A 27,649-nucleotide genomic window follows, 5' to 3' on the forward strand; every position below is an offset into this window, starting at 1 on the left:
AGTTCAGTTGAATTTTAGAGGAAGAAAAATATTATTTATAAAGTCGTTTATAGAGATAAAACAGGCGTCATGTAAAGTCCCTTTTATAGAGTGGCCCCTCCACAGAGCGGAGCCTCAGAGTCACGGGACTTTCGGCTCTTTAAGGGGATCCGAATCTTTGGGATCAGTTCATTTGAAAGAGCCGTTCAAAACACTGGCTCTTTTAATGTTTTTATACGACAGACGCCAACGTGAGACTCATTTATCCACAAAAGGATCAGAGACGACAGATGTGTTTAAAAAGTGTTTAAAAAGTGTTTAAAATGGTTCAGACTCAGAATGGGAGAGTTTTAACTTTTGGAATTATAATAATCTCAATAAAATGCTGCACTTCGATAATACAAATGTTAAATCTCACAGTTTTAATGATGCTAAATGTATTTTGTCGTGTTTCCTTCTCTTCTTCTGACCTGATTCTTCTGTCGTTTCAGTTTTAGTCACAGTAAAAATGAATCAAAGATACAAAGAAGAGTCGACTCTTTCACAAACATCACACACTAAAGCACAGAAACGTCAGGACTAAACTGAGATTATAATAAAAATAAATAAATATAAATAAATAAATATAAATCCAGAGTGATGCTGCTTCATCAAAGTGATGAAGACGAGCTCAGAGTCTCATTAAACATGTTTCATCTTCCTCACAAAACTTTTCTATTTGGATTTGTCTGTTTGTCCATTAAGTTCTGTTCTGTAAAAAGTCTAATTAAAGCAAGAACTAAACCAGGACTAAACCAGGACTAAACCAGGTCTAAACCAGGACTAAACCAGGTCTAAACCAGGACTAAACCAGGACTAAACCAGGACTAAACCAGGACTAAACCAGGACTAAACCAGGACTAAACCAGGACTGAACCAGGACTGAACCAGGACTAAAACAGGACTAAACCAGGACTAAACCAGGACTAAACCAGGACTAAACCAGGACTAAACCAGGTCTAAACCAGGACTAAACCAGGACTAAACCAGGACTAAACCAGGACTGAACCAGGACTGAACCAGGACTAAAACAGGACTAAAACAGGACTAAACCAGGACTGAACCAGGACTAAACCAGGACTGAACCAGGACTAAACCAGGACTGAACCAGGACATTAATCCCGTGAGGTTCATCTGGTTTTCTGAGTATTTATTTTGACTCTTGTTTCAGGTTTAGTTTGTTTTTTGTTTGTTTTGACTGTTCTGCTCACTAGCGCCCTCCCTCATAGTGGTCACATGATGTTACTGCAGCGTGTCCAGCCGATTTAAACAGATTTTGTCGCTGTTTTCCTGCAGCACGACAGCGCCGCCTGCGGTCCGACTTCTTCAGGACGGTATCCCGGGTGTAAAGTCTGACCTTTGCAATCGAAATACATAAACCTGATGTGGAAAAAAGACTCAAACAAAACAAAACAAACGAGGACAAGTGAGACAAAGTCGACGTCGTAGTTATTCTGACGGGTCTCCTGCTCGTTTGTCCCGGTAGAACGTCGCAGAACGTCGCAGAACCTGGCAGAACCCTCCCTGTCCACCTGTCTCTTCTGTTTTTCCTCCAGCCTCCTCCTCCCGTTGCTTCCCATCCACTGATCCCATGACCGAGTGCTTCCTGACAGGATGAGCGCTATCCTGCCCCGCGGAGGAAACAGGTGGCTCGTCCATTGTGGCTCTGTGATCGGAGCCTCTCATCTGGTCCCAGCACCGGCCGCGCTCTGTCTGTGTTTACGCCGCCGCCGCCACCGCGTTTGTTGTTTTCCCACAGCGTTCACACCGATGGAGTCCGATACTTCCTCGTTGTCTTCCTCTTTGGCTACTGTGCTGTAAAAATGAGCTTTCCCTCTGTGAGTAAATCCATCCCTCACCGCGGCGTTTACTTCGCCTCAAGTGTTTGGTTTTGTCGTTTCGGTGTTTAATCACAGCTAAGGTCGTTTCCTCGTCACACACAGACCTGGAGTTGTGCTTTTTTTGTTTCATTCTCACACGTTTAACGCACAAAACAGCCCTTCGCTCAAAATGAAAACACTCCGTTCCACCTTGTGATGTCATCGTGTGGCGATACAGGAAGTGCTCCACTGTGTTTTTAAACTCCACACACCTTCATTTATAGAATCATTTGGATCATTTCAGAGCTGGATTTCTAGTTCAGTCTCTCCTGAATTAAAGGGAAAAGCAGCTGTTCACTTGAAAACTACCACTTGATGACATCACGAGGTGGAGCAGAGCGTTTTGAGCGTTTTGAGACACACAGGACTATATTCTGTAGCTCCGAGCAGTGAAGCGTGTGTCAATTGTTAAGTTTAAAGCCATAAACAGGAACATTCGCAGCAATAGTTCCTCACTAAAAAGTTACACAGTGCAACTTTAAGACTGTGAGAAACTTGATGACATCACAAGGTGGAACAGACCGTTTTGACCTGAAAAACCCTCTAAAAAATCCAAACGTTGCTCCTGAAATACTCAAAGTACCAAATTTTAAATGGTTTCGTGTAGTTTTTGCTCCATAAACACTTGGACTTTATCAGTATTTCTTCCGTTTCGAGATGCACAGATTCAGCTTTTTCAGTTTCACGATTCCGATACTGTCACTTTAAGGATCTGCCGATACCCGATATCGACCGATACCACAGCGTTTATTTCCTTTAAACAAAAAAACGGTTGATTTACCTTTTATTTAAATGACGTGATGTGGTATTTTTGGAGTTTTATTTTGGTGGGAACTGTTGTTGTTTAGTTTGTTTCCGTGGGACCGTTGATAGAGTCGCACACGCCTGGTTCACCTGCAGAAGTCGCGTCACGTCGGAGAAGTTTATTAAAGTTTAAAATTAAGTGATTCAAAGTGTATTAAAGCTCATTGTGCCTCCTGCGTTTGTGTTTGTCATTTTCAGGTGTTTGATTTTATGTTTTTTATTATTATTTGTTTTTATATATTTGTAATTTTAAGTTATGTAAATTGTTTTAGTTCGTCCGTGTCGTTGTTGGAATCAGCGACCAAGTTTGCACATTTAAATTAACGATTTATCGAGCCGTCAGTAAAAAAAAAAACTCTTTACAGACGCATAAACGGTAAACCACTGACCTTCTGATCAGAGGGCAAACGCTCTACCGACTGAGCCACTGAGTTATGAAGCTGATCCAGATTTGCTACGTAGCTACAGAGCAACTTTGTGTAAATAAAAGTTCAAACATTCTGAGATTCTGAGACAAACTACGGACACTAAACAGTTTATTACATCATTTATACGTCCGGCCACGATATCGACCGAACCGATATTTGGGAACCGATATCCGATCCGCCGAATTTTTCTGATATCTGAGACGAGTGTGAGATCATCCCGACTTCAGACACGGCCATCGCTCTAAACTACATGTGTCAAACTCAAGGCCCGTGGGCAAAATGTGGCCCGCCGTGTCATTTTATGTGGCCGCGACAAAGTAAATTAAAATGTCCGACTGACTTAAAATATACACGCGCAGTTACACAGACATTTTTTCATATCTGCGCAAATCCAGATGTGATATTTGTAACTTGAATATGTAATAAATAAAGAAACGGTTCATTAACAAGATTAAAAAGTAGCTGCATTTGTTTTACGTTACATTATCTTAGTTATAAATAAATACATAAGAAAATAAATAAATGTATAAATAAATAAGTAAATAAATGAGTAAGTAAATAAATAAGTAAAAAATGAGTAAATAAATAAGAAAATAAATAAATGAGTAAATAAGTAAATAAATGAGTAAATAAATAAATAAATAAATAAGAAAATAAATAAATAAGTAAATAAATAAGTAAAAAATGAGTAAATAAATAAATAAGAAAATAAATAAATAAGTAAATAAATAAATAAGTAAATAAATGAGTAAATAAATAAATAAGAAAATAAATACATAAATAAATAAGTAAGTAAATACAAAAATAAACAAATAAATAAATTAATAAAAATTATAAAATAAAATTAAAATAAAATAAAAAACTCTGGAGATGTTACAGACTAATAATAAAGGGTGAATGTGTGGATTAAACAAACCACAACTCCGGGTGTGTTTTTGAGTTACATTTTTCTTACAGTTACTTGTTTTGTTGATGAGTTTGACACAAATCTGCACAGAAAACTGAAATTCCAACGGCAAACGGACAAAACAAAGACACGTTTGGACGAAAAACACCAGAGTAAACTAATTTCTAACACATCGAGCGGTTTAAACGCACGAGCCGCGACCTTCACACTCTTCCAAAGAATGAAAGCTCAGTTTGATATCAACAAAACGCTCCCAGTGCAGATCACGCGATAGTTTTTGGGTTTTTTTTCTCGTATCTAAGTGAGAAAATGAGTCGACGGCAGGTGTGCAGCTCGACACAGAAACGGAATCTAGATCAAAGAGTGAAAGTCAGAGATGAAAACGCAGATCTGATACGTGAGGTCGAGATAAACAGGATGCTGCGCTGTGAAAAACACAAGGAGACGTGGGATTCGACTCTCACTTTTACACGAGCAACGACAAAAGTGACACTTAAAGGGCCAGCGCGACAAAACTGACGCTTAAAGGGCCGGCGCTGTTTTCTGTTTCACACACGTTTAACGCACAAACGCAAACTTAGGCTGAGCTCTTCAAACTGAATTGACTGAATATTTTCTTATTTATTTATTTTCTTATTTATTAATTTACTCATTTATTTGCTTATTTATTTATTTACTGATTTATTTACTTATTTATTTACATATTTATTTATTTTCTGATTTATTATTATTATTTTATTTTTGTATAAATTTTTTATTTTATTATGATCATTTTTTTATCTCCAAAGCTCAAAACACTCTGCTCCACCTTGTGATGTCATCGAGTGCTCCGCTGTGTTTTTAAACTCCACACACACTTCGCTTCAATCACGTGGATCACGATTTCACCTCTGGAATTATTCATCTTTACAGAAAACGAAAGGTAAAAGGGGCCAACGTGAAAACTGCCTCTTCGTGACATCACAAGGTGGAGCAGAGCGTTTTGAGCTTTGGAGATAAAAAAAAAAAATATATATATATATAATAAAATACAAAAATAATACAAAAATAAAATAAAATAATAATAATAATAATAATAAATAAGCAAATAAATCAGAAAATAAATAAATATGTAAATAAATAAGTAAAAAAGTAAATAAATAAATAAGTAAATAAATCAGAAAATAAATAAATAAAAAAGCAAATAAATGAGTAAATAAATAAATAAATAAGCAAATAAATAAATAAGCAAATAAATAAATAAGAAAATAAATAAATACAAAAATAAAATAAAATAATAATAATAATAATAAATAAGCAAATAAATCAGAAAATAAATAAATATGTAAATAAATAAGTTAAAAAGTAAATAAATAAAAAAGTAAATAAATAAGAAAATAAATAAATAAATAAATAAATACAAAAATAAACAAATAAATAAATGAATAAAATTTTTTAAAAAATTTAAAAAGCTCTGAAGATGTTACAGATTAATAATAATAATAAAGGGTGAACGTATGAATGAAACAAAACATAACTCTGGGTGTGTTTTCGAGCAGAGCAGTGCGTTATGACCCGGTTTAACCCTCACAAAAGTCACTTTTGTGTAATTACGGGACCTTTAACTTTGTTTTTCGTGGCGTGTTCTGAATCATTGTGTTCACTTTATGTAAATGTGACACACGCTGATATGAGACTTTTGAAACTCTGGGCGTAGGAGCCGCTCGTGTACATCATATTGGAACGGGTTGGGTAATTAGCCATTTCCAAGAAGCGCGGCGGAGCACTTCCTGTATTCGCTCTTTGCAATATCACCGAGGATATGAAATGATTTAGGTTTGTCCTTGCGTCGTAGCTCAGGTTTAGTGTTTTATATCGTGCTATCGCTAACAGCTGTGCGTTTAAAAGGAACAGACACAGCACCGGCTCAAATCATGAGTTTTACTTCCTGTTTGGCTTAAAATAAATATTGCTCATATCACCCATCTTTAAAAAAAAACAACAAAGTGCTGAGGGTGGCATCGTTTGTGCGGTTCACTCTGATCTCCAAAACAAAGTGTCTCTTATCTCTGGCGTCGTGTCTCATTTGTGCCAAAAGGAAACAGATAAATGTGAGCGTGCGATTGGTGAATATGTAAATGAGCGTTTGACCACATTTTATAGACGCCCCCGACGACACTTTAAAAGGTACTGTGTGGATAATCGTAGTACTGCTCGTGGTATCCGTGGTATAACAGTGTGGAGGAGGTACAGGGTGACCACACGTCCCCATTGACCCGGGACAGTCCCACTTACGAGCCCCGTGTCCCCCGTCCCCGCAGATTTAGAACAAAACCACAGATTTAACGCAGTTTTATACAACAAATGTCCAAATATGTCCCTGTTTTGGACCAATCTGATCCACTACGAGAGGAAAAGGAGGATTATTGACATTTTTTAAGGGAAAATATAGAAAAAAAATGAGCATAACGTAAAAAAGTCCCTCAGATTATGACGATATTACACAGTTTTATTTGTACTTTATACTGTTTAAAATGTGATCATCCTGTGAGTTTGTGGTAAATGTGCTCAGTGTTTTAGTAACAGAAATCGGACTGAAAACAAAATGAGACAAACACAAAGACTCCCTCTGTGTAAAGTGTCTGAGAAATGTGAGGTGTTTTCTCACCTGAGCTTCAGCGCCACGACCATCAGCTCCACTCACGCCACGACCGTCAGCTCCACTCACGCCACGACCGTCAGCTCCACTCACGCCACGACCGTCAGCTCCACTCACGCCGCGACCGTCAGCTCCACTCACGCCGCGACCGTCAGCTCCACTCACGCCGCGACCGTCAGCTCCACTCACGCCGCGACCGTCAGCTCCACTCACGCCACGACCGTCAGCTCCACTCACGCCACGACCGTCAGCTCCACTCACGTCAGCTCCACTCACGTCCAGAGCAGCAGAGTCAGTCTCCACATGGTCACTGCATCTACGGCTCACGGGCAGCTTCACCACATCCTCCTCCGTCTGGAGTGACAGTGGTGCTCACAGGGTGGTGCTCACAGGGTGGTGCTCACAGACGGTGGTGCTCACAGACGGTGGTGGTGGTGGTGGTGGTGTCCGTAGTGTCAGAGCTGCATCTCGTTCTCCTGCTGCACAAACAGGAAGTGAATGAGAGCGGAGCATGTGAGCGCAACGAGGAAGTGTGTGTGTGTGTGTGTGTGCGACACACGGGGGTGTGTGTGTGTGTGTGGGTGTGTGACACACGGGTGTGTGTGTGTGTGTGGGGGGGGGGGGGGGGTGACACACGGGAGGGTGTGTGTGTGTGCGTGAAAGAGCCATAGAGGGCGTGTGTGTAGGAGCCACAGGGGTGTGTGTGTGACACACGGGAGGGTGGGGGTGTGTGTGTGTGTGTGTGTGAGTGTGGGGTGTTTGTTGCTGAGGAAGTCGAGTGTTTGTTTGTTTTGTTTGTTTGTTTGTTTTGACTCTGGACTGAAGTGTCTTTGTTTCAGCTGCTTCACTTTTCTCTCGTGTCGTGTTTCTGAAGCGGCTCTGGTTCAACTGAAGCTTTTACACCTCAACTCTGCACACACACACACACACACACACACGTGCACAGGGTCAACACTGGACACACACACACACGTGCAGAGGGTCAACACTTACTTCCGATATTGATATCGATACTTTGGCTTTAAACTTGTGCAGATATCTGATATGAACCGATACCAGAGACTGAAAATATCATTTATTTCTTTAAACACAAACATGAGATAAAAATGATCCAGACGTGTTTTTGTAACGACAGAAAAGACTTTGAATAAATAATGTTTAATTTTTTGAGACATTTTGGGACAATATTGACCCGTAAATCGTTTCATTACATCAGATTATAGATATTTTGGAAGCCAATTTCTGATTCACCAAAATATCAGTATCGTATCTGTAAAAATAATATCAACAACTTCTAATAAAGTAGTAACTGAAATACTTACTCCAGCCACACGAGGGCGCTGTTTACTGTCACTGTTCAACAGGTTTGGCTCCAACAACAGGTTTTATTTTATTGGCCTCAAGTAAAATGTTCAAACAGCAGAAACATCCAGACAAACTGTGTCCAGCCACATGAGCCACAGGTTTAAGGAAAACAATAAAAACAATCAACATGAATCAGCTGCTCCTGTTTTTCATTTAAAAATCATAAAAAAAGAGGAATAAAATTTAACTTTAGTTTAACAGAACAACAGGAAACACCCCCACCTGATGAGGCCCGGAGGATGAGGCCCAGAGGAGGATGAGGCCCGGAGGAGGATGAGGCCCGGAGGAGGATGAGGCCCGGAGGATGAGGCCCGGAGGCGGGTGAGGCCCAGAGGAGGGTGAGGCCCAGAGGAGGGTGAGGCCCAGAGGAGGGTGAGGCCCAGAGGATGAGGCCTCAGTGCACTTGCCCTGAAGATTAGAGGTCCTGATGTAGAAGAAGAAGAAGAAGAAGAAGAAGAACCCCACACCCCCAGAAAGAGGAGAGAGAGAAGAGGAGGAGAGAGAAGGGAAAAGAGGAGGGAAAAGAGAGAGGAGAGAAGAAGAATAAGAAGAAGAAGAAGAAGAGAGAGAGTGAGGGGGGAAACGGTGCAGGAGGAGAGAGAGGAGAGAGAGAGTGATAGAGAGAGTGAGGGGGGGGGGGCAGGAGGAGCGGGACACTTGAGCCTCTTAAATACGGCGCTTCTTTTACGCACAGAATCTGAGACACTGAAGCGAACAGACTGAAACAGACTGAAACAGACTGAAACAGACTGAAACAGACTGAAACAGACTGAAACATCTGAAACATCTGAAACATCTGAAAGAGACTGAAACATCTGAAACAGACTGAAACAGGTGGATCTTGATTCTTCACATTTGTGGGAGATTCACTTTAAAGACTCTGCGGCTCGTGTGTTTCTGTGGGACGCGCCTCTGCTCCGGGACACTTCTTTGCTCCTTTTCTCCTCATCTTCTCTTTTCCTCCTCTGCTCCTCTCTTCCTCTCTTCCTCCTCCTCTCTTCCTCCTCTCTTCCTCTCTTCCTCCTCCTCTGCTCCGCACAGATGCTCCTCGTGCTCCTCTGCGCGTCCCTGTGGCTCCGGGGCGCGCTCTCTTACGGGGTGTTCGCGGCGCAGAGCTCGGCCCCGGACCCCTGCTACGACGAGCACGGACACCCGCGCCGCTGCATCCCGGACTTCGTGAACGCGGCGTTCGGTAAAGAGGTCAAAGTGTCCAGCACGTGCGGGAAAACCCCGAGCCGCTACTGCGTGGTCACCTCCGCGGAGAAAGGAGCGGAGCGGACCCGGACCTGCCACACGTGCGACGCCTCGGACCCGCGGAAGGCGCATCCTCCCGCGTATCTCACCGACCTCAACAACCCGCACAACCTCACGTGCTGGAGGAGCGACAGCTTCAGGCAGCACCCGCAGAACGTCACGCTCACGCTGTCCCTCAGCAAGAAGTTTGAAGTGACCTACGTGAGCGTCCAGTTCTGCTCCCCGCGCCCCGAGTCTCTGGTCATCCACAAGTCCATGGACTACGGGAAAACGTGGGTCCCGTTCCAGTTTTACTCCACGCAGTGCAGGAAAATGTACAACAAACCGAACCGCGCCGCGATCACGAAGCAGAACGAGCAGGAGGCGGTGTGCACGGACTCGCACACGGACATGTACCCGCTGACCGGGGGCCTCATCGCCTTCAGCACTTTGGACGGACGCCCCTCCGCGCACGACTTCGACAACTCCCCGGTGCTGCAGGACTGGGTCACGGCCACGGACATTAAAGTGACGTTCAGCCGCCTCCACACGTTTGGAGACGAGAACGAGGACGACTCGGAGCTCGCGCGGGACTCGTACTTTTACGCCGTGTCGGACCTGCAGGTGGGCGGGAGGTGCAAGTGCAACGGACACGCGTCCCGCTGCGTCACGGACCGGGACGGTGTCCAGGTGTGTGACTGTAAACACAACACCGCGGGCCCCGAGTGTGACCGGTGCAAACCCTTCCACTACGACCGGCCCTGGCAGCGCGCCACGGCCCGAGAGGCCAACGAGTGCGTGGGTGAGTCCAGAGACACGAGACACTGTCCGGTGTCCACACACTGACCACACACTGTCCACACACTGACCACACACTGACCACACACTGTCCACACACTGTCCACACACTGTCCACACACTGTCCACGCTCTGTCCTCTGTCCACGCTCTGTCCACGCTCTGTCCTCTGTCCACGCTCTGTCCTCTGTCCACGCTCTGTCCTCTGTCCACGCTCTGTCCTCTCATGCTCGTGTCTTTAAATCTCCTTGTTTCATTTTTCTGTTTCAGTGAAGCTGAAACGTGGCGCTTCATTTGTTTTATTCTTAATCATCGTTTTTGTAAAAACATGGAGTTATTTTAGGCTCAGGGTTTGTTGTTGTTCGTTTTTTTTTCTTCGTTTCGCTTCAATAAAATGTTTAAATCTAAACTTTTTACAAACAGCGACGCGCGTGACACAGACCCACAGACCGTGTCCTCTGTCCCGCGCGCAGCTGTAAACGACACTGTGACTTCAGACATAGACACAGCACCACTGCCCCGGGACAAACTGCCCCGGGACAAACTGCCCCGGGACAAACTGCCCCGGTCTGTCCCGCGCGCTGCCAGAGCCGGACACAGTGTCCGGACAGAGCGGGACAGTCCGGGACAGAGCGGGACAGTCCGGGACAGAGCGGGACAGTCCGGGACAGAGCGGGACAGAGCGGGACAGAGCGGGACAGTCCGGGACAGAGCGGGACAGTCCGGGACAGTCCGGGACAGTCCGGGGTCTCACTCTGTGTCGCAGCTTAATCGTCATTTTTAATATTTTGTCTTAAATTCTCCTTGAACTGAAAGATTAAAAAAGCCCCTTTATGTTTTATATTTAACCATTTCCACTGATGTTACACAAATACATAAATACACAAATGTACAAATACATAAATACACAAATACACATATTTATCACCTTTATATTTATACATTTATATATTTTTATATAAACAAAACTAAAACCTGAGTCTGAGGTGAGACTTTACAGAAGAGTTTTTTATTTAACAGATAAATGTAAATGTTCAGCTGAATCCTGTCCTGATCTCTGACATAAAGGTTTGGTCAGAGGTCAGAGGTCAGGGGTCAGTCAGGGGTCAGGGGTCAGTCTGGGGTCAGTGTTTAAATGTCCGTCCCTCGTCTCCTTGAGCTCGAGCTGAGGCTGAAATGTCCCAGAGTAAAAACACAACTCAAGATTATACAGAAAGAGACAAAGACACACAAGAAACACAAACACAAATACAACACAACACAACAACACAGAGGAACAACAACACAACAACACAACACAGAGGAACACAACATCACAACAACACAACACAGAGGAACACAACAACAACACAACACAGAGGAACACAACAACACAACAACACAGAGGAACACAACAACAACACAACACAGAGGAACACAACAACACAACAACACAGAGGAACACAACAACACAACAACACAGAGGAACACAACAACACAACAACACAGAGGAACACAACAACACAACAACACAGAGGAACACAACATCACAACACAGAGGAACACAACAACAACACAACACAGAGGAACACAACAACAACACAACACAGAGGAACACAACAACACAACAACACAGAGGAACAACAACACAACAACACAACAACACAACACAGAGGAACACAACATCACAACAACACAACACAGAGGAACACAACATCACAACACAGAGAAACACAACAACACAACACAGAGGAACACAACAACAACACAACACAGAGGAACACAACAACAACACAACACAGAGGAACACAACAACACAACACAGAGGAACACAACATCACAACAACACAACACAGAGGAACACAACAACAACACAACACAGAGGAACACAACATCACAACAACACAACACAGAGGAACACAACATCACAACAACACAACATCACAACACAGAGAAACACAACAACACAACAACACAACACAGAGGAACACAACACAAAGGAACACAACAACAACACAACAACACAACAACAACACAACAACAACACAACACATGTGCGTCCTGTCGAGTGTTAAACACCAGGGAGGAAATGAGGGAATAAATCTGAAACAAACAGGAGCAGGTGTGTGGATAAAAGTTATAAAATGTTGATTGTGTCTCCAGCGTTTCCAGTTTTCTTTTCCTCTGAGTTTGTTCCATTTTTTGGTCTTGGTGTGGCTCATTTTTGTGTGGCTTGTTTTGGTGTGGCTCGCTCTGGTGTGGCTCATTTTTGTGTGGCTCGTTTTGGTGCGGCTCGCTCTGGTGTGGCTCATTTTTGTGTGGCTCGTTTTGGTGCAGCTCGCTCTGGCGTGTTGTTGGTCCATTTTCATCTTCGTGGCTTTTTCTTAGTGACAAATATTTCTCTCTTTTTCTCATAAAATCACATTTAACAATTTTAATCTTATTTTCAACTGACCTTTGTGTGTGAGAGCTTTTCTGTCACGTGACGGGTCAGGTGACGGGTCAGGTGACGGGTCAGGTGTGGGGCTCTTTTCTCCTTTTCTGATGTTTTGGACCCAGCCACCATTTATTTATTTATTTATTTGTTTGTTTGTTTATTTATTTATCTAAACCAGGGGTGGGCACTTTTCTACACGAGGGCCACAGTGGGTTCTAAAATTTGACAGAGGGGCCGGACCAGGATATATATATATATATATATATATATATATATATATATATATATATATATATATATATATATATATATATATATATATATATATATATATTAGATTAGAGATTTGTCCTGTAACATGTAGAAAACTTTGGTACTTTAATTGGATTTGGGTGAAAATATATTTCGTTGTCCACTCCGTATTAAACACTCATGATCCACTTTCTTTTTCTTTTTCTTTGATAATCTCATTTTTGCAGAAGGGCTGATAAGAGAATAAAAGAGTCACGTTCGGGCCGGATTAATAAGACCAATGGGCCGTACGTGGCCCCCAGGCCGTAGTTTGCCCCTGATCTAAACACTTTAAAATGTGATCGACACGTCAAATATCTCATGTTTTTTTCACTATAATAAGACAAACTCTGTGTAAAAGTATTCAGAGTATTCAGAGTATTCAGAGTATTCAGAACGCAGCTCTCTGATTGGCCGTGGACCAGCACTTCACTAAACACATTTTAATACAGTTTTATTCAAGTGTTTGTAACAATATCCACTGAAATATCTATGAAAAATATAAATAATGAGGCAAAAACGTTGGTGTTTCCAGATGAAGCGTTAAACCTCAGGACTCGCTGTAAAACTGTGGTGTTTTCTCTTGTTTTATGTCACAGTTTCATTTGTTGCAGCTTCAGTGTGAGACGTGTGTGAAACCTGGAGTGATTTGTTTGAGTGTGTGTGTGTGTTTTTGTTGTGTTCTTGCTTCAAAACGGAGGTAAATATAAACGATAAAACTGAAACTCATTTACACCACTGAAACAAAAGCCAACAGCAGATTTAAACCACAAAAACTATTATAAATCTGCAATACTCTTAAAAAACAAATAAATAAATCGTTATTTTGAGTCAGACATGTTATTAATTCAAACTTTTACGATTTAAATCTGATAATTTCGCCAAAAAATGATCAAAAATGACCCAGTAGAGCAAAGAAAATGTAACACGATAAACACTGACCCCAAAAATATCGTCCCAGCTTCATAAACCATGAGTCCAGTTATAAAATGTCCACGCTCGTCCTACAGGGGGCGCTGTTTAGAGGTCGCATCATTTTCATTGGTGTCTTTAACGTCCAGCTGGTGAAAAAATAATGCACTAAAATTTCCCACAATGCACCTTGAAAAGTAGCGTCCAGCACTGGTCACTAGAGCGGTCAGTATATCCCACAATGCACTGGGAGAGCCGAAAAACAACAGTGGACAGTGGATCATTATTATTATTATTATTTTATTTATTTATTTTATTATTTATTTTATTTATTTATTTTATTTTTTTTATTCTATTTATTTATTTATTTATTTTTAATTTATTTATTTATTTTATTATTATTATTATTATTTCTTTTTATTTATTTATTTATTTTATTATTATTTTTTTTATTTTATTTTATTATTATTATTTTATTTTTTTATTTTCAATCATAGAATATTTTCATTTATTTAATTTCATGTATTTATTTATTTATTTTATTATATTTTTTATTTATTTTTATTTATTTATTTTCAGTCATAGAATATTTCATTTATTTAATTTTATGTATTTATTTATTTTATTATTTTTTTATTTATTTTTATTTATTTATTTATTTTCAGTCATAGAATATTTTCATTTATTTAATTTCATGTATTTATTTATTTCGAGCTCATGTATCAGCTTCACTTTCATTTAATTCGTTTTTATTTTAGTTTTTATTTAAACTCGAAAAGGAGGAAGAAGAAATCGTATTAAACCCCGCCTCTATTTTCCATTAGGACATAAATTAAATGGTTTTGTTTCAGCTTCGTATTAAATTATATTATTAATAAAACACTTTAAATAAACCGTTATGTGTAAAGATGCTAGCGTTAGCCGCGTTAGCTCCAGCTGCTAAAAGAGCGAGAATTTACATCTCAGACAAAACGCAGATGAATCCCGTCTGTTTACACGAAATACAACTTGATATAAACTTTTGTGATTATTATTCGTCCGTAAAAACTTGTCCCAGTCCAATTTTGAACATTTATGACACAAATCAGGTTTTATCAGAGTTTAGACTTTTTTTTTTACACAACTTAAAGTGAACGTACGATTCTACTCTCTGATCTGTCCTAATGTCGTTTCCTCGTCGCACACAGACCTGGAGTTGTGTTTTGTTTCATTCGCACACGTTTAACGCACAAAACACTTTTACTCTCAAACTGAAAACGCTCTGTTCCACCTTGTGATGTCATCATGTGGTGATACAGGAAGTGCTCCACTGTGTTTTTAAACTCCACACACCTTCATTTATAGAATCATTTGGATCATTTCAGTCCTGGAGTTGTCTCTTATCTCGACTGAACTAAAGGTAAAAGGAGGAGGAGTTAACATTGAAAACTCCCACTTGATGACATCACAAGGTGGAACAGGGTTAGACCAGGACTGAGACGGAGATTTTAATCATGTTGTTAGAGATGCTAATCAGAGTTATTTCGTTCTTTACCCTCTCAAAGTTTTTTGTTTTGTTTTTTTGGAGTGATTGGAGCATTTTTTAATCACCTATTTTCAATTTGCAAACACTCTGTTCCACCTTGTGATGTCATCATGTGGCGATACAGGAAGTGCTCCGCTGTGTTTTTAAACTCCACACACCTTCATTTATAGAATCATTTGGATCATTTCAGCTCTAGAGTTGTCATTATCTCGACTGAACTAAAGGTAAAAAGGTCGATATTAAACTTGAAAACTACCACTTGATGACATCACAAGGTGGAACGTCGCGTTTTGAGCTTTGTAGATGTGACAGACTAATAATAAAGTGCGACTCAAACATGTGAATGAAACAAAACACAACTCCAGGTGTGTTTTTGACTTGCTGACAGTATTACAGTGTGTGTGGTGTAACAGAGCACCTTTAAGAGTAAACGGAACATTCCCTTTAATAAAACGTCGTCGGGGGAAACGGCTCGGGGCTGCGCTGAAGCTGGAGTTTCTGAAGCTCGTCGTTTCTCGTAGCCGTTTCAGAGTCGGCTCATGTTTGACACAGTTTCAGCTTTGTTTAGAAGAGTTTAATCCACCGGAAACAAGGAAAAGTACTAAAGTATAAGTACAAATCTGAGGTATCTGCGCTTTACTTAAGTACATTTTACAATGTGTACTTTTACTTTTACTTTAGTACGTCTGAGAGCAGTATCTGTACTTTCTACTCCACTACATTTATGAACAGGACTGAAAAGTAAAAGTATTGTTTTTTATTATACTGTAGTTTGAAACCTGCTGAAAAAAACAAAAATATACAAATAAAAACAGAAAAAAAACAATCGATTCAGTTGTAAAATTTTAACGTTGATTTTTATTTATCTGTGGAAAACTGAACTAAAAAAAAAAACTTAAACATTCACATCGATACCTGATAAACCGATACCAGAGCAGAGACAGAAAACAGCATTAATTTACTTAAAACAAAAATAAAATACGACAAAAACTGATGTAAATAGAAAAACAACAACAACCGATTCATTTGTTTCTATTGAACAAAATTCAGCTCAAATCTTTATCTAAATCTCCACATGTGAAGTTTTAAAAGACTCAAAATCTGTGAGAAAAACTTTTACTTTTGACTCTTTACGTACTTTTTTAAACATGTACTTTAATACTTTTACTGAAGTAGATTCTTTCATGTGATACTTTTACTTTTACTTGAGTATTTTCTGCTCCAGTGTCTGTACTTTTACTTAAACCTCATGTGTTTACGTCGTGTTCTGATGTTTGTGCGTCAAAAACACACTGGAGTTGTGTTTGTTTCATTCACACATGTTTGAGTCACATTTTATTATTGATCTGTCACATTTACAAAGCTCAAAACGCCTCTGTAACGCCGAGTCGGCTCTGTGGACTGACCGCTTAAGTTAAGTCACGTTGTTTTACTGTAGAGGATCAGAAAAGAGCCATAAACTATGAATGAAAAGCAAACACAGGGTAAAATGAAAATATGAAAATATTATAGATATTTCAATGTCATTTACATATAACCAGGTCTGTAATAATATTCAATAAATACAACATTATGTGTATATGATGGACATGTGTATGAATATATATTATACACAGGAAGAAATGCAACGAATGAAATGAAAATCAAACCAAAGGACGACTTCAGGAGAGACAAATATGATGAAAATTAGCCTGCATGGCTAACTCTGGCACTTTTACATGCTGTACTAACACATGTTGATCAATGTGCACTGTCCCATATTTAATAAATAAACAAACATATGTCTAGTCCCGTGAAACGACTGAATGTCCATGTCCTCTGCAATATGTCCATGTCTTTTGAACAGTGTTTCAAAGTTCAAAGTTCAATCCAAGAATAAATAAAGTTGGATTTCCTACCACAGTGTGGTGTTTGTATCTCACCATCACGGACTGAAGAGGAATCTCCTTTTACCAGAAGAGGAAAAGAAAAACCTGCACATGGTCCAAGGAAAAAACTAATTAAACTCACATCATTAATTAGAGCTGTAAGCCTCCGAACTAATGACATAAATATAAATGAGCAATTATTTTGAAATGCCATAAATTTAAATGTTCAATAAATTTAGAAATTAAATTCCTAGATTGTTACATTAACAACACTGAGCTCAATAACAGGTCAAAGTGCAGCTTTAAATCTAAATGAGCTGTAAAAAATCTAAATATGTAGCTACATTCATTCATAATACATCACAGTACAAAACTATCATGGCCGCCAAAAGAGTAACTCAAAATAACAAAAACGGACACTAAAACGGGCGCACATGACATAAATGAAAGTGTCCTTTAAATGTTACAGGTTTGGCCTTTAATTCGGCAGAAATAATAAATCAAATAATGTCCGTATTTAATCAATAAACGCGCTAATAGGTCGCGCTAATAATGCGCTAGCATTAGCCGAATTAGCTGCGGCCTCCAGGGAGTTTTGAATACTCAAACGCACGATAGCGGTAAAGTGGCGCGTGTTTAACTGTTTAACTAAAACAACGGAAACTTAACGTGACATCGTGACTCACCGATGAGCGGAAGATCAGATGGACGGAAAGTGGAGGAAGAATGAGCCACGGAAAAGTTAGGACGAGAACTCCAGAAACAAACAGCAGCAACAGCAGCAACAGTGAGCAGCAAACAGGAAGTGACGGGGCGGGGCCAGGTGATACTGAAGGGGCGGGGCCAGGTGATACTGAAGGGGCGGGGCCAAGTGATACTGAAGGGGCGGGGCCAAGTGATACTGAAGGGGCTCACCGGAACAGGAAGCAGAGATGGGGGCCGCTAAGTCACGTGGGTCACATTGTGATGTCATCAAGTGGGAGTTTTCAAGTTCACAGCTCCTTTTACCTTTAGTTCAGTCGAGATTAAACTAGAATTCTAAGACTGAAATGATCCAAATGATTCTATAAATGAAGGTGTGTGGAGTTTAAAAACACAGTGGAGCACTTCCTGTATCACCACATGATGACATCACAAGGTGGAACAGAGTGTTTTCAGTTGGAGAGACGAGCTCAGCCTGAATGTGCAGATGTCTGGTCTGGTTTCGTCGCTTTGTTCTCGTCTCTAATGCGACACAGACGCGGGATCGGCCCGTGTCCAGTGTGAGGAGAAAGTGTGAGCGTGACCTTTGACCTCGCTCTAAAGTGGATCCATCTTGTGTTTCAGCGTTTGGCTCTGGCTCGGCGCTCGTTTCCTCTTCTCCGGCTCTTTCTCTCTCGCTGATCTTTACACATGTGAGACGATCGTTTCGTAACAAAGGAAAAGTTTTGTCAAAGTCCTGACTCCATTTTGTATCGAAGGCGTCGCTTCAGGGGACGATACGAGAGACAAAAACTAAATAAAAACATTTTTACGAATCGTTTTTCCACGTTAAAGTCGCTCGCGGTGCTGGGGTGAGGCGGGTGAAGTGTGTTGCTCAAGGACACAATGACAGTGTTTATGTGCGGGAGCAGGAATCACACCCACAACCCTCAGGTGAGCGGGCAAAGTCTCTACCAACTGAGCCACGGTCACCATCCCTGCCCTGAATGTGACACTGGGGTTATTCATTTATTTATTTATTTATTTATTTATTTATTTATTTATTTATTTATTCACCGATACAATTCTGTATTGGATATCGACTTACAAGTATCGGTTCAGTCGATCTCCTCTTTTCTCTCCTTTTCTCTCCACTTTTGTCTCCTTTTTTCTCTCCTCTTTTATTTCCTCTTTTCTCCTTTTTTTCTCTCTGCTCTTTTCTCTTCTTTTTCTTCTCTTTTATTTCCTCTTTTCTCTTCTTTTTCTCTCCTCTTTTATTTCTTCTTTTCTCCTTTTTTCTCTCCTCTTTTATTTCCTCTTTTCTCCTCTTTTCTCTCCTCTTCTCTCTGCTCTTTTCTCTTCTTTTTTCTCTCCTCTTTTATTTCCTCTTTTCTCTTCTTTTTCCTCTCCTCTTTTGTCTCCTCTCCTCTTTTCTCTCCTCTTTTCTCTCCTCTCTCCTCTTCCCTCTCTTCTTATTCATAAAGTCTCACTCTGTTTTCACTTTTCTTTCTGTTCTGTCGTTCTTTCACAGATGAATCTCACGGATGTCACTCGTCTGGATCAGTTTTGTCTTATTTTAATTTTGTTTAAATTAAATAAACTCTGTGTCAGTCTCTAGTATCGTCGATATCGAGTCTCTGCTCTATAGTATCGGTCGATATCGAGTCTTGGCCGATCCTTTCCGCCGGCCCGGTGCATTGTGGGATATTTCTGTTTTTTTATGGGATGTTTCTTTTTTTCTTCTTTCTCTTAAACTTTGTTGTGTTTGATTCTTTAAACCTCAGTCTGTTGTTTTTCTCATAAAACCTGGAATTTTAATGTCGATGTCGCCGTGACGATAAAAAACACGATTTTAACACAATAAAAAACAGGTGGACGGAGAAAAAGGAGTAAAGTGCTGATGTGTACTTGTACTTTTTAAACTTTTTGTGTGGTATTTTTCTTATCGTGTGAGTCCTGCTGAAAAGACGGTTTATTTTTAACACAAAAAAACAAAAATAAAAACAGAAAAATAAAAAAAGGATGAATTCAGTTGTTTCTGTTGAACAAAATCTCCACATTTGAAGCTTTAAAGACTCAAAATCTGTGAGAAATACTTTGACTTTTTACTCTTTAAGTACATATTTAAACAGGTACTTTAATACTTTTACTCGAGTGGATTTGTCATGTGATACTTTTACTTTTACTTGAGTATTTTTTGCGTCTGTATCTGTACTTTTACTTAAGTTACATTCACTACACACAAAAAACAGGTCCATATGATCTTTAAAGGTTCAGACTTGTCCATTTTAAGTTTTTTTTTAACAAACATACTACAAATACTATTTACTATAATAATCCCTACTAATCCTAATTATCTTCCGCTGCTTTAAAACGTCTCCATTTCCAGCTCTGGCTTCTGTTGTTTTTTTAGCTTTGCTGCTCTAAAATCATCACAAACTCTCACAGCTCGTGTCCGTTTCAAAAATGTTTGGCTCTTTCGCCGTAGCGCTGATTCTTTTTTGGCTTTAAACCGTTTCCCCGCGGTCGGCGTTTGGAGGCAGCTGCCAAGTTGGAGTTTCTCGTCTTTGCAGCGACAAACCTGAGAATATTCGCTCATGGTCCGCACTTCCGCACACTTTCTATCTGTCAGCTTCCTCTGTCCCGGGGGAGAAATACATTTGACAGTTGTTGTTTTTTTTTGCGTTTTGATGGACGTCGCCCGAGGACAGTATTGGCAGCTGTTCTTTCGTGTGTTTTTTTTCTTCTTCTCAAAGGCGTAGACGTTTGACAGCGGCGAGCTAAACGATCGCCGCGAGCCGTGGGTGGAGACGGCGTTACGAATGTAGTGAAACGGTGATCAGACATGACGCTAATGGCTCCCACACATCTGCTAACACACCGCTAGCTGCTGGAACAAGAAGGAGCACATGGAGGATCATTAATCAGCAAGATGTGCAGGCTAACGCAGGCTAACACAGGCTAAAACAGGTTTAAAACAGGCTAACACAGGCTAAAACAGGCTAATACAGGCTAAAACAGGCTTAAAACAGGCTAACACAGGCTAAAACAGGCTTAAAACAGGCTAAAACAGGCTAATACAGGCTAATACAGGCTAAAACAGGCTAAAACAGGCTAATACAGGCTAATACAGGCTAACACAGGCTAATCGCTAACGTGCAGAGATATATCGACGCTAATGTGTAGGGATATATCGGCGCTAGTACTGAAAACATTGGCTGTATTTTGTTTAAAGCTCCTATATTACACAAAACTGACTCTTGTGAGGTTTAAATCATGTGGAAACGCTCTGTTCCACCTTGTGATGTCACAAAGTGGTCATTTTCAAGTTAACATCTATCGTTTACCTTTTGTTCAGTCGAAATAGGCAGTTCCAGGCTGGCGGAAATGCTCCAAACGACTCGACAAACGAAGGTGTGCGGAGTTTAAAAACACAACGGAGCACTTCCTGTATTATCACCACATGATGACATCACAAGGTGGAACAGTGTTTTCAGTTTGAGAGAAGAACTAAACACTAAATCTGCAGGTTTGTTTGTTAAACGTGTGTGAATGAAACAAAACTTCCATAGTAACATGTAAAAAAATAATACTTGCTGCTTGTAGAAATAAAAGTACCAGAGTAAACGCCGTTACCATGGTTACTGCTTCTGCCGTTACCACGAAGCTACGACTGAGACGCACAACATCATCACTGTGTTTGTACTGTTACTGTTTCAGACGTCAAAACATACAGTAAACACACTTTTCAAATAAACGGAGAAAAAAACAGTCTGACTAACATGTAACACGGGGGATTGGGCATGTGTGTCTAGGAGGTGTTTGTGAGCGGTTTTATGGCGGCTCAGAGTATCCGAGGAGAAGGAGCCTCGGGCGCACATCTGTTACACAACGAACGACTCGATGTGGTAGTGAAAGCTCCGCGTGTGTGTGTGTGTGAGTGTGTTTGTGTGTGAGTGTGTGTGTGGGGGGGGGTGTGTGTGTTTGTGTGTATGTGTGTATGTGTGGGGGTGTTTATGCGTGAGTGTGTGTGTAGGGGTGTATCTGTGTGTGTGTATCTGTGTGTGTGTGTGTTTGTGTGTAGGGGTGTGTATCTGTGTGTGTGTATCTCTGTGTGTGTGTAGGGGTGTGTGTGTGTGTGTGTGGTGCGTAGGGGTGTGTGTGTATCTGTGTGTGTGTGTATCTGTGTGTGTATCTCTGTGTGTGTGTATCTGTGTAACTCCTCCCTCTTCATTCACAAACACTAAATTCCTTTGTGTTGTGCGTTATGACATCATCACAGGGTCGTTCTCTCTGGGACGATTCCAAAAATCATCCCAAACTTAAATTACAGTTAATCCAGAGCGTTTAAAGGGGCGGGGCCGTTTAAAGGGGCGGGGCCATTTTTTAATGTTCACCTAAAGTGTTTTGTCCTCGAGGCACAGAGTAAAATCAGCTCCTGTGGTTCAAATGAGACCGCCGTGTGCTCCCTGTGCTTACCCCCACGAACCAGGAAGTAAAGGTCACGAACCAGGAAGTAAAGGTCACGAACCAGGAAATAAAACCATAAACCAGGAAGTAAAGGCCTCAAACCAGGAATTACAGCCACGAACCAAAAAGTAAAGGTTAATCCAGCAGAGATAATGCTGCTGGTGTTGAACATCGGCGCCGATATTGAAAAATGAGCTGGACCTGGTATCGGTTTCACGGTATCGGTTCAGTGGATATCCTGGCTGGGCCTTGAATTAGCTGTAATGAGAATATTTACTAGAGATGAATCGATATGTGGTCATCTCTGTTTTGATTTGAAGTAGAAACATCAGCTGCGAAACACGACTGGATCTTTTAAGGAAATAAATGCAGATGCGTAAAGTCAAAGTATCGGTATCAGAAGTGAAAAAGCTGAATCGATGCCTCCGTATAATCCAGTGATCTTCAACCTTTTCCGTCGTGTGAATCCCCAGAGTCGATTCAGACTCTTGAGCACTTTGTACATCACGTAATCATGTTTTTTTTTGTTTTTTTTACTTTTTTACCGAGTCTTTTTTCTCGTTTTAATCATCGACTGTGTAAAGAAATGGACGGAGTGCGAGTTTTATTTGGAACGCGGCGGCGAGCGGGTTGGCTACGTCCATTTACGTAAACAGTCTGTGATTTTAATGATATTTATGTCAGATTATGGATCGATCAGGGGGCGTGTCCGGAGCAAACACTGACCTAAACCTGAGACACCGCTGTTATTCCTTTGAAGCGGACCTAAAATGGCGTCCGTTTCAAACCCGGCGGAGCATATGGCGCCGTTAGCTCGACTCCTTTCCTCCAAACCTGGCTGGGCTCGTCACATCTCGTTTCCAGACTCAGATAAGCAGCCCGCAACAACAATAAAACACACATATGCTTGGCCCTCGCTGCTCCACGATGAAACGGAATATTTAATGGTTTTAATTGCGATCGTCCAGTTTTCAGGGTACAAAGTTCTGGCTCTGTCTCTCTTGGCAGCCGTCCTACCGTTCGCCGGGACCACCAACAGTGAACACATGTTAGCGAGAGTCTTTAGCGCTCCGAAGGAAAAGATGAATGTCTGGAATGAGTTATACAGTCGATTGAGCGGATCAGAGCGCCCCCCACTGGCTGTATGAACGCCGTGGTCGTCACACGCCCCCCGGTTCTGTTCATAGTTTAGTTTTTATGTATTTTCGCTCGTTTCAAACCCTCTCAGAGCTTCAGATGTGGTGACCTTCATATAAAATGCATAAAGCTCTAATAAAACAGTGAGTCAGGAGCAGACGTGCGCTCTCAACGCTTTCAAAAGGGATAATATGCAACGTTATATATGTTTTTTATTTATTTAATTACGCCGTTTAATGTCATTTCAATCCAGTTTCGTCTTTTTCTGCGTCGGGGTCTCACCAGAGCAGCTGGACGAACAAAAAAAATGGATGAACTGCTTTACATCTGCTCAAGTCGATGTAAACGTGTCCATTATTTTAAATCAAATATTGGTTTTAAAATCAGTTTTGGTGATTAGTCGAAGCAGAAATGGGACTGGAGTGTTTTTTGGAATATTTTTACATATATTCTACAAAAAAAACAGGTTTATTTTTGTTGTTATGCATTTATTTATGTCCAATTAGAGACACATGGTACATACACACACACACACACACCCCCACACCCTCACACACACAAACACACACACACACACACTGTAAGAGCTGTGTTTTCTTTCGTCTCAAAGCTCAAAGCCAAAATTACATGTTTCCTTTTAATTTAGAAAAGTAACTATGCCAGAAGGAAGTAAAGCCACAAACCAGGAAGTAAAGCCACAAACCAGGAAGTAAAGCCACAAACCAGGAAGTAAAGCCAGAAGACTGTAGCTCTGGGTAAATGGCACTTACTATATTTAAAAAAAGACAATATTTCTGACCAGTATCTAGACTTGTAACGACAGCACATTCTAAAGCTCGATATATCGTGAGGTACTTTACCCTCCTAAGACCTGGCGTCCTCATATGTGGACAACACATTTTGGGTTGTCTCGGCCACATTGCACATTTTTAGAAGAAGAAGAACAGCAACAATGCAAAATGTAAATTTAGAGAAACATAAGAGTTTAGGATGTTCAGAATATTTTTTATTTTGTTGTTAAAGTCACATGTCTCCTGCTCCTGTCTCTTCACTTGAGACACTTTGTTCAAAGAGACACAATTGTTGTTTCTCATTTTGTTTTTATTCAGGAATAAAGTTGCTGTTTCAGGGTCTTAATAAATAGTTTTGTGTAAATGATTAAAATCTCCACATATGAGGACATTTGTTTTACATAATTTTTCTCATAAACTACGTCATGTAAAAAATATAATTGTTTGTTTTTACCTCATCAGGTCCAATCAGCCCAAAGAACAAAGAGAAATGAATAAAACCTGAACGAGCTCAGGTCTGAGGAGGTTAAAGCTGCACTAAAGTAAAACCATTTTAAACAAACTGAGCAGAATGAAGCTGTGACGAGCCACAAAAGTGACTCAGCTCTGATCTTTTCTTATCACAACTAAAATAACAAAACCTGATCAAAACTGAGCCCCAAAACTCAAAAAACAAGTGTTGGAGCTGCAGACTCGAACAAAACACACGATGATTTGTTTCCATTTTTGCACAGATTAAAGTTGTTTAGTGAATTTTTGAGCCTTGCTAGTCACAAATCTCAAAATCAGAGTCGCTTGTGGGCTGTCGGCCATCTTGGACGTCTTTGTCGCGGCGTTGATTGATTTACGCCGTTGTGCCGTTCTCTTTTATGTGACGCGGTGTGTGGCAGCAGACGGGAGGCGGACGTTTGCGCTCTACTCCTGCGTGTGGCCTGTGCTGATACTTTACAGCTGCGGCGTGACGCTAACTGTAGGCACTGCTCTGTCTGAAGCTTTGTTCGACTTTAATCTGAGTTTAGTTTCAACGCGATCTGACCAGAAAGAGCTGGTTTTAGCCGGAGTTACGACGGGTGAGCTGCTGATTTGTGCGGTGAAACAAGTCTCGCGCACATAAATTAAAGCTAGCTAGCGTTAGCCAACAGTTCAGCGTTTTTGTTGTAAATCAAACTCCTAAACAGGACCATGAAAACACACAGTTTAAATACATTTTGTGTTTTTTTTCTTGAGTTTTCAGACAAATCTTAAAACTTCTTCTGCACCGTGGAAACCGCTGAGCATTCCTCCGTAGAGACGCACGTAGAACGCCTCCAGCAGGAGACGCACACACGTTACATATTTGTTTTCGAGGACAGCACTAGTCCCAGCTCGAAGCAGCTTGTAAACGGTGACATCGGTCAGCGGGGGTCAGCGGGGGTCAGCGGAGAGTCGACATATTTACGACGGCGTGGTGAAGGACGCTCCGCAAAACCCATTTCTGATTTGTGACCGCGGTTAAAGTCGGACGTTTACACCGGCGTTACGTTTGTTTGCGTGTTTGTTTGGCCTTTTGGGTGGAATGCTGCCGACTTCAGGACGGCACTTAAAGGGAAGTTTACGAGGTCATCCCAATTTGCCAGAGGTAATCCGGGATAATCCATCACTACCTCCCACAGATAACGGCCGAGGCGGAGGCGGAGGGGCTCGGCGCTCTCCTCGTCGTTCCCACCGTGCGCGCGGCTCTCGTCTCCGGCGCTCATTAGCGGTGTGTCTGTTCTTCCCGTCGTGATTAAGTTAATTATACGGCGGCGTTGGATTTAAAGGGGATTGTGGGGGATTGTGGGAGCAGTGGCGCTGTAATCCTCGCTTCACTTCAGACTTGTACAAATCCTATTGTGGAGTTTACTACTTAACACGTTATGTGGAAAGTGTGTGGCTCGAGTCTGATGTTGTGTGTCAGTTAGTTTTGTGTCTGTGTTTGTGTTTTTAGTGGAGTTTTTTCTTGTAGTTTTGCGTCTGTGGTTGTGTTTTTAGTGGAGTTTTTTTCTTGTAGTTTTGTTTCTGTGTTTTTATTAGACTTTTTTCTTGTAGTTTTGTGGAGTGTCAGCTCTTGTGTTTTGCGACTGAGACGTCAGAATAAAATAACAGAATCGCACTTTGACAAATCGTTTTTACTCGTATCAACTCGTGCAAATCCATTTTCGAGATTTAAGATTTTATTGCCATCGTCAACAAAAACAACAAAATCACGTTTAGAAAATCACAGACGCCAAAAGAGTCGTTTCAGTGTGTTGTTGATGTAAAGCTGTGAGACCTGAAGGTGGAAAAGTGTCGTATAAAATGTGACGATTTATTATTTGTTTTGTTAAATCGAAGTGACTTTAAATCTGGAAAGTTTATGATCAGGAAATTCACGTTGAAGCTTTTGTTTAAACGTCCTACATGAAAAAAAACTGACTCTCGTGAGGTTTAAGTCATGTCCTACTGCTGTTAACTCCTCAAAAACAGACCTGGAGTTGTGTTTTGTTTCATTCACATGTTTGAGTGACTTTATTATCAGTCTGTCACATCTACAAAGATCAAAACGCTCTGTTCTACCTTGTGATGTCATCAAGTGGTAGTTTAAGTGAGCAGCTCTTTTTACCTTTAGTTCAGTCGAGATAAGAGACAACTCCAGGACTGAAATGATCCAAATGATTCTATAAATGAAGGTGTGTGGAGTTTAAAAACACAGTGGAGCACTTCCTGTATCACCACATGATGACATCACAAGGTGGAACAGAGTGTTTTCAGTTTGAGAGAAGAACTCAACCTAAATCTGCAGTTTGTTTGTGACGAGGAAACAACATTAGAAGATCACAGTGAGCCATTTCAGTGAGCCGTTTCAGTGAGCCGTGCTCGTGAGCCTCAGTGTTCCGCTCCGTGCTCGTGTTTGCACAGATGTGATGTGTTTTATTTAAAACGTTTGAAAATGGCAGATGTTTTGCTCTTTATTCTGTTTCGTCCCTGGAGAACTTTTCCAAACCGTTCGACTTAAACTGTTCGTACAAAAATCCCAGTGGAAATAGATTCAATCAAACCCGTTTCATAATGAGCTCGGGTTAAATCACCAAACGGTGAAACGGCTCCAGAGCAAATAACACAGATATGAAAATGAGAGTGAGATCATCTCTGACGTTAAACGACACGAGACTTTACGAATAAAACGTCCTCACCGTTAAATCTGGATGTGATTTTTGACTTTTTACCTCCGTGTTTGACGCAGGACGGGACGTGAACAAAAACATCGTTTATCATCATCATAAAAGAGTAAAGTCATCGTTGGGACGACATTTACACAGATAATCGTGAAAATCGTCGTTACGTCGCAACAATGTGCAGAAAAACAACAAAAACAACTTAACGACAGGGGCGTCGACAGGGGGGGCAAACGGGGCTGTTGTCCCGGGCCCCGGGTCTTAGGGGGCCCCGAATTGTGAGGCTTCTCCCAAATCTGTGTCGATTCTGCGCTT

The 27,649-nt window shown here is 41.0% G+C and overlaps 2 protein-coding genes across 4 annotated transcripts in view; one reads left to right on the forward strand and one right to left on the reverse strand.

The window, feature by feature from the left end:
* pik3r5 (phosphoinositide-3-kinase, regulatory subunit 5) overlaps positions 1–7,171 on the reverse strand; it is a 34,473-nt gene extending 27,302 nt beyond the window's left edge. Inside the window, exon 1 of one of the 3 annotated variants that reach the window (XM_055222372.1) lies at positions 6,685–7,171. The gene's annotated coding sequence lies outside the window, so the exon portion shown is untranslated. The remainder of the gene's footprint in view (positions 1–6,684) is intronic. The other 2 variants (XM_033975273.2, XM_055222376.1) reach the window with 2 other exon arrangements.
* Positions 7,172–8,769: 1,598 nt separating this feature from the next.
* The window catches only part of ntn1a (netrin 1a), a 78,025-nt gene continuing 59,145 nt past the window's right edge, over positions 8,770–27,649 (forward strand). Inside the window, exon 1 of the mRNA XM_033975549.2 lies at positions 8,770–10,075. Coding sequence (XP_033831440.2) covers positions 9,082–10,075 — 994 coding nt within the window. The 5' untranslated portion in view covers positions 8,770–9,081. The remainder of the gene's footprint in view (positions 10,076–27,649) is intronic.

This window comes from Periophthalmus magnuspinnatus, chromosome 1 (assembly GCF_009829125.3).
Source record: "Periophthalmus magnuspinnatus isolate fPerMag1 chromosome 1, fPerMag1.2.pri, whole genome shotgun sequence".
NCBI classification, from domain to species: Eukaryota; Metazoa; Chordata; class Actinopteri; order Gobiiformes; family Gobiidae; genus Periophthalmus; species Periophthalmus magnuspinnatus.